At 43.1% G+C, this 17270-nt stretch overlaps 1 protein-coding gene across 1 annotated transcript in view; it reads left to right on the forward strand.

Moving 5' to 3' along the window:
- The window catches only part of ARHGAP24 (Rho GTPase activating protein 24), a 93138-nt gene that overhangs the window by 52150 nt on the left and 23718 nt on the right, over positions 1-17270 (forward strand). The window contains exons 2-3 of the mRNA XM_009325974.1: positions 894-1016; positions 15204-15411. Coding sequence (XP_009324249.1) covers positions 911-1016; positions 15204-15411 — 314 coding nt within the window. The 5' untranslated portion in view covers positions 894-910. The remainder of the gene's footprint in view (positions 1-893; positions 1017-15203; positions 15412-17270) is intronic.

The raw sequence follows: 17270 nt of genomic DNA on the forward strand, positions 1-17270 counted from the left end.
TACAGAGATATTTACTTTAGATATGACTAGAATAAAAAATAGGGATGGAAGAAGCTGGAAAGAGATGAACACAGAACTTACAGGATTTCTAGGTGCATTGCATTTGGCTCAGTGAAAGGGCTTCAGAATGTCTGGCACTATCTTTCTGGAAGGGTTTGTTCCTTCTGCAGTGCTGGAAAGGTAGTTTGAATCCCCATGTGCTCTAGCACTAACATAGTACCCATTGGGATGGAGGTGAAGCAGTACTACAAGTGTGAAAACCTGGAGCTGTGGCAAGCCAAGTTCTGGTTTTGACCTTAGTGTCAGCCCATCCTTTAAATAAAGGATAATAAAGCAGTGTGTTCCCTCTTAATCTAATCCTCATCAGACCCATCCAAGGCAGCGGGTTGTATCATGTCAGCTGCTAGCGTCGGCTGCCTTCTCCTTACAGCAACACTTGGTGTATCAAATGTCGTTGCCATGAATGTGACACATTGTATTCCTGAAAATAAAAATGGAGTCATCCCCACTTGTTCAAAGCACACTTATCTCTCTGTGTTTATTCTCTCCGTCATGGTACAATAACTGCTGCAAAATTTCCAGTGTGTATATCAAGTTACAGATTAGTGCAGGCCTCCGTGGTTCTTGGATCAGCATGGGGTTGTTTTTGTTTACTGATGACATTTATCCTCTCATTTCCTTTTGGAAGCATGACAGCTTCTCACTGTCTGATGGGGAGTGTACTTACAGGACCTTCTTTTCATGCCATGTCTGACGATAAACATTCTACTGCATAGTATCCATGTCTGTTTGCTTATGGCGCTGCTATTACTGCTTTCAGCAGTCAGTCTGGCAGGAACTTGGCTGGGCAGGAAAGCAAAAGGGTTTCTAAGTGCAATTATCTTCTCTTGCAGGAGGAGACCGAGAGCGGATGACAGCTAATCATGAGACGTACCTTCTTATGGCAAGCACGCAGAATGACATGGAGGATTGGGTGAAATCCATTCGCAGAGTTATATGGGCGCCATTTGGAGGAGGTGAGTCAGTGAGGGAACATGCAAGGCTCCCAGATACACAAAGATACATAAGGGTTCTTCAGTCGTCTCTCAGTCACAGCCAGAGTTTTAGAATCATAGAATCATTAAGGTTGGAAAAGGCCTCTAAGATCATTGAGTCCAACCGTCAGCCCAACACCACCATGCCCACTAAACCATGTCCCTAAGCGCCTCATCTACACGTCTTTTAAATACTTCCAGGGATGGGGACTCAACCACTTCCCTGGGCAGCCTGTTCCAATGTTTAACCACTCTTTCAGTGAAGAAATTTTTCCTCACGTCCAATCTAAACCTCCCCTGGCACAACTTGAGGCCATTTCCTCTCGTCCTATTGCTAGTTACTGGGGAAAAGAGACCAACACCCACCTCGCTACAACCTCCTTTCAGGTAGTTGTAGAGCATGATAAGGTCTCCTCTCAGCCTCCTCTTCTCCAGACTAAACAGTCCCAGTTCCCTCAGCCGCTCCTCATAAGACTTCTTCTCCAGACCCTTCACCAGCTTCATTGCCCTTCTCTGGACACACTCCAGCACCTCAACGTCCTTCTTGTAGTGAGGGGCCCAAAACTGAACACAGTATTTGAGGTGCGGCCTCACCAGTGCCGAGTACAGGGGCACGATCACTTCCCTTCTCCTGCTGGCCACACTATTTCTGATACAGGCCAGGATGCCATTGGCCGTCTTGGTCGCCTGGGCACACTGCCGGCTCATGTTCAGCCGGCTGTCAACCAGCACCCCCAGGTCCTTTTCCGCCAGGCAGCTTTCCAGCCACTCTTCCCCACGCCTGTAGCGCTGCATGGGGTTGTTGTGGACCAAGTGCAGGACCCGGCACTTGGCCTTGTTGAATCTCATACAGCTGGCCTGGGCCCATCGATCCAGCCTGTCCAGGTCCCTCTGCAGAGCCTTCCTACCCTCGAGCAGATCAACATTCCCGCCTAACTTGGTGTCGTCTGCAAACTTACTGAGGGTGCACTCGATCCCCTCATCCAGATCATTGATAAAGATATTGAACAGAACTGGCCCCAAAACTGAGCCCTGGGGAACACCGCTCGTGACCAGCCGCCAACTGGATTGAACTCCATTCATCACAACTCTCTGGGCCCGGCCGTCCAGCCAGTTTTTGACCCAGCGCAGAGTACACCTGTCTAAGCCGTGAGCCGCCAGCTTCTCTAGGAGAATGCTGTGGGAGACGGTGTCAAAGGCCTTACTGAAGTCCAGGTAGACCACATCCACAGCCTTTCCCTCCTCCACTAGGTGGGTCACCTGGTCACGAAAGGAGATCAGGTTGGAAAGGCAGGACCTGCCTTTCATGAATCCGTGCTGGCTGGGCCTGATCCCCTGGTTGTCCCGCACATGCCTTGTCAGCACCCTCAAGATGAACTGCTCGATAATCTTTCCCGGCACCGAGGTCAGGCTGACAGGCCTGTAGTTTCCCAGATCCTCCTTCCGGCCCTTCTTGTAGATAAGCATCACATGTTTTGAAGTGAAGAGGAGGAGAATGGTCTAGATCTTTCAAAAAAAGTGGAGTAAGCCTTTTGTTTTCACTTGCAATGCAGGTATTGGGCATGTTCCCATGCAGAGGTCTCAATTAAAAGACTTTAAACTGTCTGGAACCACTTCCCTTGATGAGGACAGCACATGATAGTGCATTACCAAGGCAGGGGGAAGTTTTCACAGAAGGTTGGTCTTCTACGAAATCAGCTTTCCCACAGCGAGAAGCGGGGTAATTCCTTTGGTCACCAGCTAAAAGACCATCCATGGGTTTCAGAAATGCCTGTTACAAGAAGCTGTCAGTGATTCTCCTGCAAGTGACAGCTAAGACCAGTAATAGTGCTATATAAGACTGTGCACTCCAATATAAGCCTCAGAACATCAGCACTAGCAGTATAGGATAGATTCTTTTTCTTTTGACTGGCATACCCAATAATTTCAGTAGTACTGGATCAAAATTTATTGTCAGATGTCTAGTTGTCTTTTTAAAAAGCTCTCTTAGGTTGAATGGGCTGCAAATTATTATCATTTTCATCATTATTATTCTGGTGATAATGTCTATATTATTATAATACAAGTATGATTGATATACTCGCACAAAATGTCAGTATGTTAATCAGTCTGTTCCTTGGAGCTCTCAAATCTCCAAGTCCGGGGACAGAAATATTTTTCCACTGTGAAAGAGCACCCATATTTCATCAGATGCTTTTTGGTCTTGTCTGCAGGTTGCTGGAAAAGTAAGTCAGGCAGGATTGTCTGTGCTGTTTCATGACTGAGAAGCGCAGTTATCACTGAAAAGTGTGATTGCTGACTGCAAATGTCTTTTTCTCAACTGCCAGGTAGACCACAGGAGAGAGGATGGGATGGACTGAAGGAAACTACCATTTTAAACAAAACTTTTCTTGTAAGCCACCCATCTTCCTTTGTGCTTTATTCAGGTCACACAGTTCTTAGGAGAAAGCTTTGGTCTCACTGGTGGGCTGTGCTGAGGGACTCGGTCAGCTAGGGCCTGCCTGGTACCTCTTCAAATATGACTGCCTTCTCTTTGGCTCCTCCTGGGGAAATGTGCCCTGGAAGGATGGTGCTAAGCACTCATCTCACTGGGATCTGGCCCTATACGTTGATAAGCTAGCACAATCCTGGATCTGGGCATGTAGGTCTTATAGGAGGATGCTTAAAAAAACAAAACAAAAAAACAAACCCCAAAACCCACAAAGTGAAAGGCTTGTCTGAAAAGGCGTGATCTTCTACAGGCATATTCAGCTGATTTGGGAAAGGGGAGGTAGGAGGAGCACAGTCTTCTGCAATTAGGCTAGGTAAGAAATCTGCTTGTTTATATAGCACAAAGATTACCCATCCCCAACTTTCTCTTTGTAGAGCAGGCCTCATGTTGAGCTCCTCAGTGTTCTTTTACTCCAGTCCAGTAGCAGCATAAGCTACTGTGGCAATAATAAATTTGGGGGCATAACAGAACTGGATTTTTTTAAGAGTGTCTTTGTGGGTTTTTGCACTTGGCTTCCAGCACCACAGTATCTTTCTGTGGCAAATAATGAGTAAAGTCAACCTTGCAGTTCTTCTGCAAGTGGAGAAGTGTCTACATTTTACAGGTGGGCAGCTGAGATTAGGTGAAACTCCGTTTCTAGCCCAAGTCCATGCACAGAGCTACGAATAGAAACCAAATCTCCCGAGTCCTGACCCTATGCTTTCTTCACCACCCCCTCATTTGCTTTTATAGGGCAAGAGCTATTTCTGGTTTACAGCTGGGAATCCTTCCAGCCACCATGAAAATTCTCAGGAAACCATCATTGTTGTAGGAGTGTTTAGTGCCAATTACTGCGGGAGGTGCCTCGCTGAAGACTTTGCATGCTGATTTGCATAAAACAAGAGACAGATGCAATCCTTGAATTACTGTTTAAATTCATTTGTAGTTAAAACACTTCTAAGCATGTTCTTTTTATTTTTCCTATTGGATTTCTTGAGCAAATACACTGACTCAGGGTTATTTGTTTTGGGAAGCAAACAGTTAACTCCCTGAAAAAGATGAGAATAGTTGGAACATGATTTTGGGTTTAGTGTTCACGGAGAAGGTTTGACTGTGATAACAAGGCAAAAGCAGTATCATAGGATGTGTCGCCATTAAGAACTGTGTTTCTAGCATGTCCCCCATTTTATTAACTACTTGATACTTAAGTTGATAGTCTGAGCTATCTTAACAAGTCTTAATAAGCCCTATTAACTGTTCTGTAATTATGTATGGCTGGACACGCTCATATTTTTATTATTCCTTGCTACATGGATGTTGCTACAGCTGCTGCAACAGTCTGACCCTTCTAAAGAAGGGCACTTCTGGCTTAAGTTGTCTAAGGGCCTGCCTTTATGAGCTGTAGCCACTGAAGTTAAAAATCTTTTTAACTATTACATTAGCTATAAACAAGATATAGAAAAGTTGCAGTCACATGATGATGACTAGCCAGTAACAAGTAATGACTTGCAATACAAAATTATTTCAGGCAGCTAATTAATCAAAACACCAGTTTTATATCAGCTTCCTAAATTTCAATACTAGATGGTAAACCACAATAGTCTGGTGTCATACAAGTCAAGCGCCACTTTGAGTAACATATTTGAATTTTCTGGTTCTTTTAAGCATTGTAAGCAAGCTTGTGTGTGTGCACGCGCGTGCAACGGATGTGTCTGAGCCTTGGTGAGCCACTAATATTTAAAGTTTGTCTGGCAGTGGGAAAGGACTCCTGGTACCAGAGCAAGGAGCTCTGTAAATGATTAACCATATCATTAAATTGTTATTTGTTAACCTGTGCTAGAAAGAGAAGGCTGGAGGGGGGGCAGGTGGGAATCTGCTAAGGTGATCACAAACAGCTTGTTTGTTGTACTAAAAGAATAAGGTGACTGTGGAAAAAATTCTGAAAGGGAAAAAAAATGTAAATGAGCCAGGGCATGCAATGCCTGTTTGCACATGAAATTCCTTTCCTGATTAGATTAAAAAGGCAATTTTTTACAGGAGGGAAAGGCCTGAGCTTTAATTGCAGAGCTTGCAACTAAGGGGGAGGGAGGAGGCAAGAAGGAGCACGAGCATTTTAGCAGGGGTAGTAGTGTGAGGTCTGGCACCTCCTGCAGGAGCCAGGCACAGCCTGCTTGCTTTTCAAGCTGCCGCACACAACAGCTGCCTCAAGTCAACTCAAAGTCACCCGGAGGAGCAGACAAATCTGCGTTGCGGCGGCTCCCTCCTCTACGTCGTTTCCCTGCACCTGCTGCACGCGAGGGGCTGGGGGGCTGGCAAGGCGGCAGCAGCCGCCGTGGCTGCCATTGCCAGGCGTGGGGCCGGGAGGGAGCGAGCGAGCAGAGCATCCCCGTGTGGAGGCACGTATTCCTTAGCAGCTCCCGAGGATCCTGCCGGCAAAGATGCGCTGCTGCTGCATCTGACGCGCCTCTCCCATGAGAGCTTCTGGTAGTTCGAAGGCAATAAAACAAGCGAGAAGCCCATGAGAACATCAGACAGGGAGCTGGGTATATAAAAGGCCTTTTGAAAGGAATCTGTTATGGACAGAGAGCCTTTCGGGCGAAGGAGCTGTTGTTTTTGCTTCTTGGTTGCGGAGATAAAGGGAGCCAGCAAGGAGTATCGTATCCTGGAGGATTCTTCAGTGGCCTTTTTGGTATTGTTCTTCTCTTTCCCCTTGCGCACTGCGAAGCACTGACCTTTTCCTGTGGAATTGGAGTCTCTGCCACTCAACCCCCTGTTCCAGCTGGGAGGAAGACGTCTTTCTTCCCCTCCGTCTGTGCAGGCACTTCTGTTTGAATGGAACATACATCTTTTTGCTGAAACTCTTTTTGTTGTGATATTGCATAATAGACAGTTGTCTCGCTGCAGGAAATAAAAGAAACGAAAGGAAATAGAGAGACGGAAGGAAATTGTTCCCCAAAGCAAAATTGAAGCAGGGAAGAGAACATTAAAATCACTTCAAGCCCTACCCAAGATCTAGAAGACCACAAATCTCCTAGCTCCAGAGGAAAATACGCTATTATAAAAACTCCTCAGCAGTCAGTAACGATGAGCAGTCGTGGTGTTTTGTCTGGATGCAGCTGGTAAAGGAAAGCTTTGGAGGGACGTGGGGGCTGTGGCCTGTATGATGCCTGAAGACAGAAATGCTGGAGTCCGCAGCCCAGGTGCCTTAGCAGCAGCTCCTTTCATTCCTAAAACTACTTATAGGAGAATTAAGCGGTGTTTTAGTTTCCGTAAAGGTAGGTCCATTCTGTCGCTGTGTTCTGCTTTGCTAGTGAAGCCATGGTTTCTGAGAAGTCAAGGGGGCTGTGTGTGCAGGCGCAGATGAGAGTACTGAAACAAAAGGCATTGAACAATGCAGATGCCAACATTCCACAAATGATTTATTTACTTCTTTGTTCATTTGTTTGTAGCTAGCCAGCTGATACTGTCTCCTCTACATAATAGCCCATGAATGGGGTGCCTGAATGAGGTGGCTTGAGACAAGATTATTGCAGAGCCTCTGAGCAAAAATCAGTGAGAGCGGTGGGGGAATCAGACCTGTGATGATCTGAGTCGCCTGTTTGTCTGGCAGAACATCAGGGAAAAGAGTTTGGGTTTGCATTTTGCCTGTGTGGGAGGAGGGGAGAGAAGAGAGGGAGCAAAGCAACATGATAAATGTGCATCTGTGCAGAAGACCAAGTCCTTGGATTCAGAGATTTCTGATGAAGTGTAGCCATACAGTGCACTGTCCTGTTGCAAGTGCTGCATTGCCACTTCATCCTGCAGCCCTGCAGCCTGCATTTGCCTTTCCACCTGCTGCATGGAGATGTTTAAAGCCAGTTTTCATCTGTATTGCACATACTCCTGTTGAGGCAGAGCTTGGCAGTACTAGGGGGAGGAGGGCAGAGAGAAGGCTGGCTTTCAAAATATGTCAGCTGGAAGGGAAGCACATGTCTGAGAAAGAGATATGACAAGTGATGATAAGGTGCCATGGTGCTTGGGATGGGTGGGGAGAAACTACCTCTATGACAAGGACAAAAACTTTGTGTGGGGGAAGAGGAGAATATTGGTGCTGCCTTAAAAACTATGCTGGACAGAGAAATCCAAGTGAAAGGGCTGTATTACCATGGTGTTGTGAAGCATGAGAAATGATCTTACACAGGGCTTATACAAATACAATCATCTTCATCTCCTGCTCCTCCCTAAACTGTTCCTCCATGCTGCTATTTGTCCTTTTGCAAGACCATGCAGCTCTTTGCTCACAAGACTCAGTAGTGATGTAGTGGCGTCATTGCTTTTGAGGGTTCTGTGCGCAGGTAGTCAGGGGCGATGCCTTGAAATGAGGGATCATAATCAGTGAGGGACTTACTGCAGTACTACAGCAGAGATCAGCTGAGATAGCGTTGAAAGCTGTTTGCCCCCTGTACTCCCCGTCCCCGAGGCCAACGTTTCCCTTGGTTGCTGAAGTTCAGCCCTTCTGGAGACTGGCCAGGAGGACGTGGATGTGTCTGTATGAAGTGTGCTAGTGCATTTCAAGGTGTCAGTGTGAATTAGAGCTGTCTGTGCTCCGTTTATACACTTAACTATTTGAGAGATGTTTGGAAGTTGAACAAAGGATTAACTGATAACTTTGCAGACAGCCGCCTTTGTGCCCAGGGTGCAGCCTTAGCCGCTCCAAGAAGAGCTTCAGCTTTTGATTCTTTCCCCGTATATTCTGACACAGAAACTCTTCATACCTAAAACTCCAAGTGAAGCTTCAGCGCTTGGGGCAGAGGACAGAATGATGGAGGCCATGCTGCTAATTTGCTTTCCTCTACATATCATTTGTTTCAGTTGCTTTCTTACACTCGTTTTCTGTCAAGAGCATTGTCACGAGGCCCCTAGATCAGAGCTGCAGAATGCTGGATGCGCATGTTTAACGAGGTCCATGTCCCACTGAAGTCAACAGAAAGATGAACATTAACTGGATTTTCTATGGTTGCACAGGCAAATTAGGCTAACTACACTTGCATTATTAATTGGCATACTGAATTCTTATAACTTCATTTGCAAATTGTATACATAAGTATAAAAAAAAGGCAAAACTAGCCTTTTGCAAATCTAGCCCATAAAGCAGGTCAGTTAGTTCTAAGCTGTGCAACACGATGCAGAAAATAAAATTAGCAGGGAAAACCATTGGCTAGTCATTGGAAGAACTACAAGGGAATCATGACACTGTATGTTTAGGCAGAGATACATCGTCATCTTCACTGATGATACAAGGTGTAGAACCCTTCCTGGAAATCCTGATCAAAGCTGTATTGTGATAGGCACCAAAAAATTAAATGTCAGATCTGTTTGGAGGTCATGTCGTAAGAGAAGTCAGTGCTCAAAGGGCAGCATCTGAACAGAGATGGAGCTAAGCATTTTTAAAATGCAATTTAGAGAAGATGCTCTCTGTTTAGGTACCACCACAAGAACCTCTTGAGAGCACATGCAGGGTAAGTGGAGAAAGCAATAACTGAGAGTAACTTTGCTGGCATGCAGTGGTGAGAACATTGAATAGCATAGTGAATTTGGGTGAGCAGAGTTTTGGAGGAGGAGGTGACATTGGCCATGGCCAAAGAAATGGTGCAGGTCCTGATGTGATCAACTGTAATAAGTTCCCGGTGATGTTTTTAAAATTGCCTCCTTTCCTTTCCAGCCTGTTGCTAGTTCTGCTCTTATTTCAGAGTTGTTTTTTCTAAGCAGTAACCTCTGGTGTGCAGCTGTGCTAAACTCCAGGGCAGGAGTTTATCTTACCTTATCTACTGCTGGCATCACACTGACTGTGGGGTAGGAGAAGGCTTGAAGGAAAGAAAATGAGTCAGGTGGGAACAAAATTCTGCCACCGCTACTTTTGATGGGATTTTTCCTCTCCTGTACATTACAAAATTCTGTAGAGAAGAAAATACTCCCTGCCTTTGATCCACTCAAAACAGCACTTAGTGCTGTGGAACACCGGAGCAGAAAGCTGATAAGAAATAATAATTTTAAACTCCATATTAGGTGTTATGTGGCCATGACAGACACTTCTTTGTTATTCCAGGACCTTTGTTCCCAGCCCTGCTGTTGAAAGCCGTTCACCTGATCTGTTATTTTCACTGTCAATGAATTACTGATGTAGAATTGAGAGCTGCTGAAAATTCTCATCTAGATCCTAAGCTGAGATCAATTCCTTTGACCTTAACTGACCCTTTCTGATCAGTATAGCCCGTAAACTCAGAACTTGTTTTGGAAGGACGGAAATCCTCCGCTGCATATTGAGAGAACACACATACAGGCCTGGGCCCTCTGTTGAAAGCATCAGCCCTCTGTGCTTTATGCTGTCTGAAAATTATGCTATCATCTGAATTGCTGAGGGGTGGCTTAGGAGGCAGAAACCTTCTGGCTCGCTGAGTGCATGTGCTGTGGTAGAGCTAGAGCGGCAGGTGGGCTTTTTCAAGCTATTCCTCATAGACCAAGGAGACAGAACTGCCACCTAGATCTTTCTCCTTTTTTCTTACTGAATCAGAAGCTTGGAGTCAATAGACTTGAGATGTGACCCCTGCCTGTGTTCAGTAGCTAAGGAAATCATTGACTAATGATTTAGCATTCTTAGATTTTAAAAACATACTCTAACTATGAATATGTACTATTGAAAACACCATGGTGCTTTCACAACTCTTGAGTAGATATACGCAGAATTTGGATATAGCACTGTAGTGTCTTTCACAAGCTTTATGGGTATCTGTTAGGCTTGGAAATCCAGTTTCTCAAAATGTTTACAAAACTTCTGCCACGGGAATGTTCTAGTTAATGAATAACTGCTCGGCATGCCCTTTACTAGCATGTGATTTTCCTCTTTGATGTTATGCGTGATCTTGGCTTAATTGGGTATACTTTTAAAGACCTACAAGGGCCTCTGAAAAAGCAGTTCTGCTGATTAAATCTAATGACTGGTCAGAACTGGAATCCTGTACATTTCCCTGCCTTCTGCCAGCTGTGGGGAAGCCAAGCTGCTGCCATTCTGAATCTCAAGGTTTCTTGTTGAGTTTTGTTTGTTTGTTTCCCCTCTGTCACCCTATTCCAAGGATAAACCAAACCACAGGTCAGCATTTGTGCATCTGTACATTTCTGGATTTTGAAGACATTGAGATTTAGGAGGAGAACTTGGGTTTGGATTACAATGTGAGTTATGAGGGCTCTCTTTTATTTCCTTCTCCACAGAGGTGTCCTTGTTTAGTTACTGTAGTGGAAATTTACTTTTAAAAAACAGCATGTGAAATTATCTCTGTGGTTTTGGTTATGTTGTAGTCTCCATAATTTGGACTGTCTTTTCCTTGTTCCTCTGTAAAAGAGATGCTAGTAGTTACCAGGTATAGCTGATAGTGTTCACCGTTGTCTGCCTCTGCCAACCACTAAGGCTGTGTATGTTTGCAACCACAATTCTTCACAGCATTGCCTTCGCTTCATAATACTCAATGTCTTAGTCTTCATAAACTATTAATCTGCAATATCTCTGTAGTAGTTAGTTGCGATGTAAGAGGGGATAAAAGCATTAGAAAGGGACAGTGGAAGAAGGTGCACTTTACAGGGCAATGATCATGGCTTTTATTCCAAAACAATGAAAAACTCAACAGACACCAGAAAGATGATGAACAAAGTAAAAGTTATGACAACATAATGTGGAAGCAGAGTTGTCACGTTTCCGCCACTTCTGCCCCTGGCAACAGAGTACTTCTTCCATAAGGCATCAGCAAGTCTGTAACTTCAAGTCAATATTTATGCAGGATTATCATGACAGATTCCTTTCACGGCCGACTGCTGCCTGGTGCAGTGTTCTGCATTTGTTAGGTGAAGGAAATACTTCCTTTGGAGAAGTTCAACCTAGACTTTGAAACCAAACCAAGCCTGCCTGAGATGAATTCCAAAGCCAAACAAATTGGAGAATGCAGAGTGTAGTAAATGGTGACTTCAGAAGCACTTCAAGGTGTGACGTGGTGACCGTGATCTTCCATGAGACTTAGGTCTTAACTTTAGGTTATTACATGGTTGTCAGAATTACCACACTAGCTATGAGCTTCCCAAAGCCGAGTGTGGAGATCCTCTTGCTTGTGAGGTAGATATGGTATTATCACCATTCATATAGATGGGGAGCCAAGTCCCTGAGGCTTCATCTGACATGTGAGGATGGCTGGGCATACACCTACCCCTCTGGCCGTGAAGTATATATGTGGCCAGACGCGATGCAACTGTGTTCTGAGGATTGTGTAGGATCTGAATCCGATCTGTCAAATCCGAGACAACTGCTGTAGTTATTCTGCCACTCCTTCAGGCATTCTTAGCTATGTATATTTTAAGTGTCTCAATAAAAGTCCCTTAATTTACAATGTACCTTATTGCAGTCAGTAGTAGAAACAATTCAATGTTTACACTTAAGGGACCAGAACCAGGAAATTTTAGGCTCCGATTTGGATTAATTTTTTTCTTGACACTGGTTACCTTTCCATCATACCAGGTTCTATTTTTCCTCAGATGTAGTTTTTTTTAAGGTTTGCTTCATTCAGTACCTGTGATTTGCTGCTACAATACAGAACCAAGTTTGTCATATCCATTTAATATATGTCACCTTTTGTATGTGAATCACTCGTTACTTTCTATTTGTCTTAAAAAATACTGTTTGACACTAGTTACAGATAACTTAATGCTTTATTGTTGCCACCTGTTCTCAATACATTTTGTGTTGTGGTGCATCAGTAATTTACAATAATATAGGAACAATTTTTGCTCCCACTGTGCAAAAACCCCTTATTCTGATTTTATTCGTTATCTATTAGACATACTTTGAAAGCCAGTTCTAAAATGAAAGGGGGGGGGAAGGCAGCATCCCAGAAAATATATTAATAGAAAGCGATGTGTTTTGACTACAGTGTCATTACTAACAGGAGTTTCAAAGCAGTCTGGTAGGTTTGAAAACTTACTCTTTCCTCTGCAAATGTAAGCTGCAATATGTACATTACTGATTAAAGAATGTTAGCATGGAGAGAAGAAAGTATAGCCAATAGGACAAAGCTTATTCATACTAATTGTACTGTCAGTGGGCTGGAGTTGTAATTGTACATCGTATGGTTGGAATATCCTCTCTTATACTGATTAATTTTGTTTGAAAAGAGGCAAAAACTCTTGTGTTTAAAACCAAGAGATCTCATGGTCTTTTGAAGGGAAGCTCAGACTGTATGTTCATAGGACAAACTGGAGTAGGACGGCCAAGTCCTACACCTAAGAAGGAATAACCCCAGGGAAACAGCTCTATGGAAAGGACCTGGGTGCCCTGTGGGTCAGTAAGCTGGACACGAGCCAGCAGTGGAGCAGGCAGCAAGGAAGGTTTGACAGCAGTCTGGGCAGTATCAGCAGGAGCAGAGCCAGCAGAGGGAGGGAAGTGATTAAGCCCCTCTGCTCAGCATTTTTTTAGACCATATTCCAAATAGTGTGTCCATTTAAAAAAAAAAAAGGGGGGGGGGGGGGAGATAAAATAAAACTGGAGGGAGTTGAGTAAAGGGCCACCAAGATGCTTGGGAGCTAGAATACATGCCCTTTGAGGAGAGGCAGAGGAAGTGGGGCTTGTTCAGCCAGGAGAAGGGACAATTTTGGGGGCACTGAACAGCAGCCTTCTTGTGTATTACGAAGGACTTTGAAATCCCCAAACTCCCATAATCACACAGATTCCTTGACTGACTTTCAGTGGACCTTCCTCCTTAATTCCACTACTTTCAGAAGGAGGGTCTAGAAAATGGAGGGTCTTGAGGATTTCCTCCATGTTGGCCAGCAGCGACCCTTAACTCGGACAAATACAAGAAACCCAAATTCCTTTAATACTTGGGCCATCCCCATAGGCAGTTGGCAGGAGGTTAGGAAGGTATGTAAGAATTAAGAAAACATACTTTAACTCCTCTGCCAGCGTGAAGAGGCTGAACTTTACAGACACCAAATATTCCACATCAGTCAGTATTCTTCTAAGCTTGACTCACTCTGAAATTTCAAAAATTCCTTCTTTAATTGCTAATTGTTGGGTTTTGTACAACATGAAAAAAAGTGAGCTAATAAAGAGTGACTGTGTGATGTTCAGTCCCCTTACCTACTGCTGTTTTTGGCATCCACAAGTGTGGATGCAATGGAAATCACAAAAGTATGCTGGTCTGCATCTCAGAATACTTTCTGGATGTCCTAGCTGGACATCAGTTACTCTCTCCGGTTATGTCCTGTGCTACAGTAAGAATAATTGCACTTAAATACAAACACCAGACCTTCAGTATGGGCGACTGACAGCTTGCTACCCTCTTGCCATAACATCCTGGAGTGTATGCAAGGGACCTTTCACCCCTACAACTGAGGTGTGAGTTATCTTTCTTTTGTTGAAGGAAAAATGTACACATCAAAGGTTACCCTGAAGGATGCTTCAATCTGAATGCTACCTTAGCTTGTGGTTACTTGTTCATGTAATTTTAGTTTATGGTGAATAAAGTTTTTGTGCCAAAAGCAAAAGCTGACTAGCTTAACTTTAGGCTTTCTTTAGAAAAAGCAAACCAAAACAACGCTGTTCTCCTTGTTGAATTTTTTTAAAAGAGTAGGAACTGTGTGCTCAGTGAAGGGCACAATTTGAATCACTGCCCTTTTTTTTTTTTTTTCCACTTTATAGTGTACATAATTGGAAGAGGAGCCTTCTAAGCATAGGTAGTTATTTGGTCTTTAGTTTCTGATCATGACTACCTTAGAACTATTCATTGTCTTGCTATATATAGAAATTCAATTGCCTCACTTCAGCCCCAATACTATTCAACAAATGGCGGTCTCAAGAAAGAGCCTCCATCACAGATGACATGCCTGAACATTATTGTGATGCTGTCTATGATGGCTGGCTCTGCAGTTTGAAGGGAGAGGCAAAATCAGTTATGAAGGGTAGCTGTCTTTCCAGTGGTAGCGATGATATCCTCAGATCAGGGTTGAAGTTAATTCTGTCAAGAAAACTCTATGTTCTTCTGAGGTTAAGTACAAACACAGGTTTCCTGAGGTTCATCTGACATACTTCACCTTTCATGTCAGGATCTTTTTTCATACACAAAATTTATTGTTGCTAAAGCAGACAGTGATAATGCAATTGGTTATACATTATAGGAATGGTCTTTGTTTATGTGGGAAAACTTAATTAATAATTTGGTTTAGTAGGAGCAAAATCCTGAGTTAAATTTATAAAGCTTTTGCCCTCCATGTGTAAAGGTAATGTTTATATGTCATTGAAACTGATACAGGAACAACTTTTTTTTTTATAGATAATTAGGCATGAACCAAGGAAGATGGAGATGTGTATCACTTTTGAATCAAAAGTTTTGTGACAGAAAATCCTATTTGTATTATTTCTATGTTTTCTGTGCTTATGGTCTGAAAAATCATTTACAGTATTTTATTTTAAATAACGGTTTTGAGGATGGTTGTAAAATACGTCAGCATTGTATTTCCATGAGAGTATCAAAGGTGAAACTGATCATTTTATTCTTAAGAAAGGAGTGGGTTAATTGTCTGTGCATTTAAATGACCTGTAAATTGCGTGGGTTGTAATAGAAGACACGGGGTCCTCAAATGTTTTTATGAATCTCAACCAAGTCACATCTCTCTTTTTCATGCAGGTATTTTTGGACAGAAGCTGGAAGATACTGTCCGATACGAAAAGCGATATGGGAACCGCCTGGCTCCTATGTTGGTGGAACAGTGCGTGGATTTTATCCGACAGTGGGGGCTAAAGGAAGAAGGCCTTTTTCGACTGCCTGGGCAGGCTAATCTTGTGAAGGAGTTACAGGATGCATTTGACTGTGGAGAGAAGCCTTCTTTTGACAGGTAAAATCCTCCAGCTGTTCCCCACTCTCTGAAGCCTAGACAGGACACGATCTGCTGTACTGGCTGACCTACAGTACAGGTCTGCTGTATTGGCTGACCCACAGTGCTGTAAAACACATGACAGCAACAGATAGAATGACATGTTTTTGTAGGTTTTTCTGTATGTTTCCTATTATCACTCTAAAATGTCTTCTTTTTTTTCTGACTTTGATGTCAGATTTCAAAGCGTTTCTGGAGAATTTCCATTTGTGAAAAGCTGGTTAGAAAAAGTATTGCTAATGGTTTGGCTTAATCAAAAATATCTGGATTGCCTTGATCTTAGTTTCATTTGAAACACAGTGGTGATGCTGGCATTTAGTCAGTTCCACAAAGGAAGAATTTCTCTTATCACTAATTTCAGTATGTTCTGTTACCTATAAAACTGACCGGAAGGCAAGTCTACTTTTATGTATTCCTTTATAATTTGGGGCCTTTGGTCTTAAAATAAAAGTCTCTGTGACCATAATAACAAACCTATGTGGTTTTGAGGGTCCAGGTCCAATTTGTATTCCAGTATTTATACAGTTTTGCAAAGCTAATGAGAATTTTCTGGGCCAAGGAAGAACCCAGTCCTGTTGACACAGCTGGTATGACTTCAGTCTTTTGTAAGATTAACTTTTGTCCAAGTTTAGCTTTCCTCCTATAAGCATTGATAGCAGTAGTCCACATACTCAGTGTGTGCAATCAGAGAAACAGAACCGGTGGATTATGAATGCCACATAGCCTTTTTAACTCTGATCAGAATTAATATGATGGTCATGAAATTCCAATTCAAGAGACTGCTAAACAGTGGTTGTCCTCAGTATGTGCCCTAAGTGACATCCATAACACACCTCCAAAATGGAATTGGGATACTTAACTCCAATTGAGGGTCTAATGTGAATTAGGAGGAAGAGGCACATTACATTTATTTTGTGGGACCTTTGACTGATAGCAATGCAAGTAACATGAAGGAAGCATAACTTGATCTTTTAGTGCAAAAACATGCCATGATATGAACCTGATTGCTGGAAATAATTTGCCTCCCTCCTTTCCCTATTCCTATGAAGTAAGCAAATTTGCTCTGCATGAAGGTACGTGTATCACAGATGCACAGAAGGCAGACATCTGTAATGCTGTTTTATCTCCAACAGTTTCCTCAGTCCTGACCCCCACTTTAAGAAATGTCAAGAATTTATAATGCTCTGGAAAAGAAAAGTGAATTGTCTTCCTATGAGGTTTCTTAGTTTCTCATCAGAAGGTGAGGTTTAGGATAATTGACCAGAAAAGAGCTTTAAGGAGCCAGAGGACGGTGGGAAGTCACAGTGTTAGCTGATCAATGTTTGTAGCATACTCACTCACTGTTCAAATACTGTGTAACTTATTTAAAAATGGTAAAGAAGCATCCATTGGGTATGTTTTCCTTACTTGGACATAAAGATAAATATTACTGGTCATGTCGCTGGCACAACCTCTACCAGAGATATAAGTAGGCAAATGGCAGAAACAAAAAGTTATTTTTTCCATGCCTGTAAGCCAACTAATTGTGGAGGAAATGCTTAAGAAAACAAGCCACCCCCAAACTCCAGGAAGATGATGTACTGAACACCCCACTGAGAGGTACAGCTTGAAAGAGGTGCACAGGTTCTGTCTATTCAAAACAAATGAGACCAGGGCTCAGGCACATACAAATTCTTTTTTTTTTTTTTGCAAGGTTATCTAGCAACATCTGTAGCACACACTAATGAGCCTCAGGAACAGGCATGCTAGCCGAGCTTTAGCAGATGAAATGGAGAAGAGATTTTACATGCTACTGCTGTGAAGAAGGCACGTAATCTCTA

This window comes from Pygoscelis adeliae, unplaced genomic scaffold (assembly GCF_000699105.1).
Source record: "Pygoscelis adeliae isolate BGI_AS28 unplaced genomic scaffold, ASM69910v1 Scaffold610, whole genome shotgun sequence".
Classification (NCBI taxonomy): domain Eukaryota; kingdom Metazoa; phylum Chordata; class Aves; order Sphenisciformes; family Spheniscidae; genus Pygoscelis; species Pygoscelis adeliae.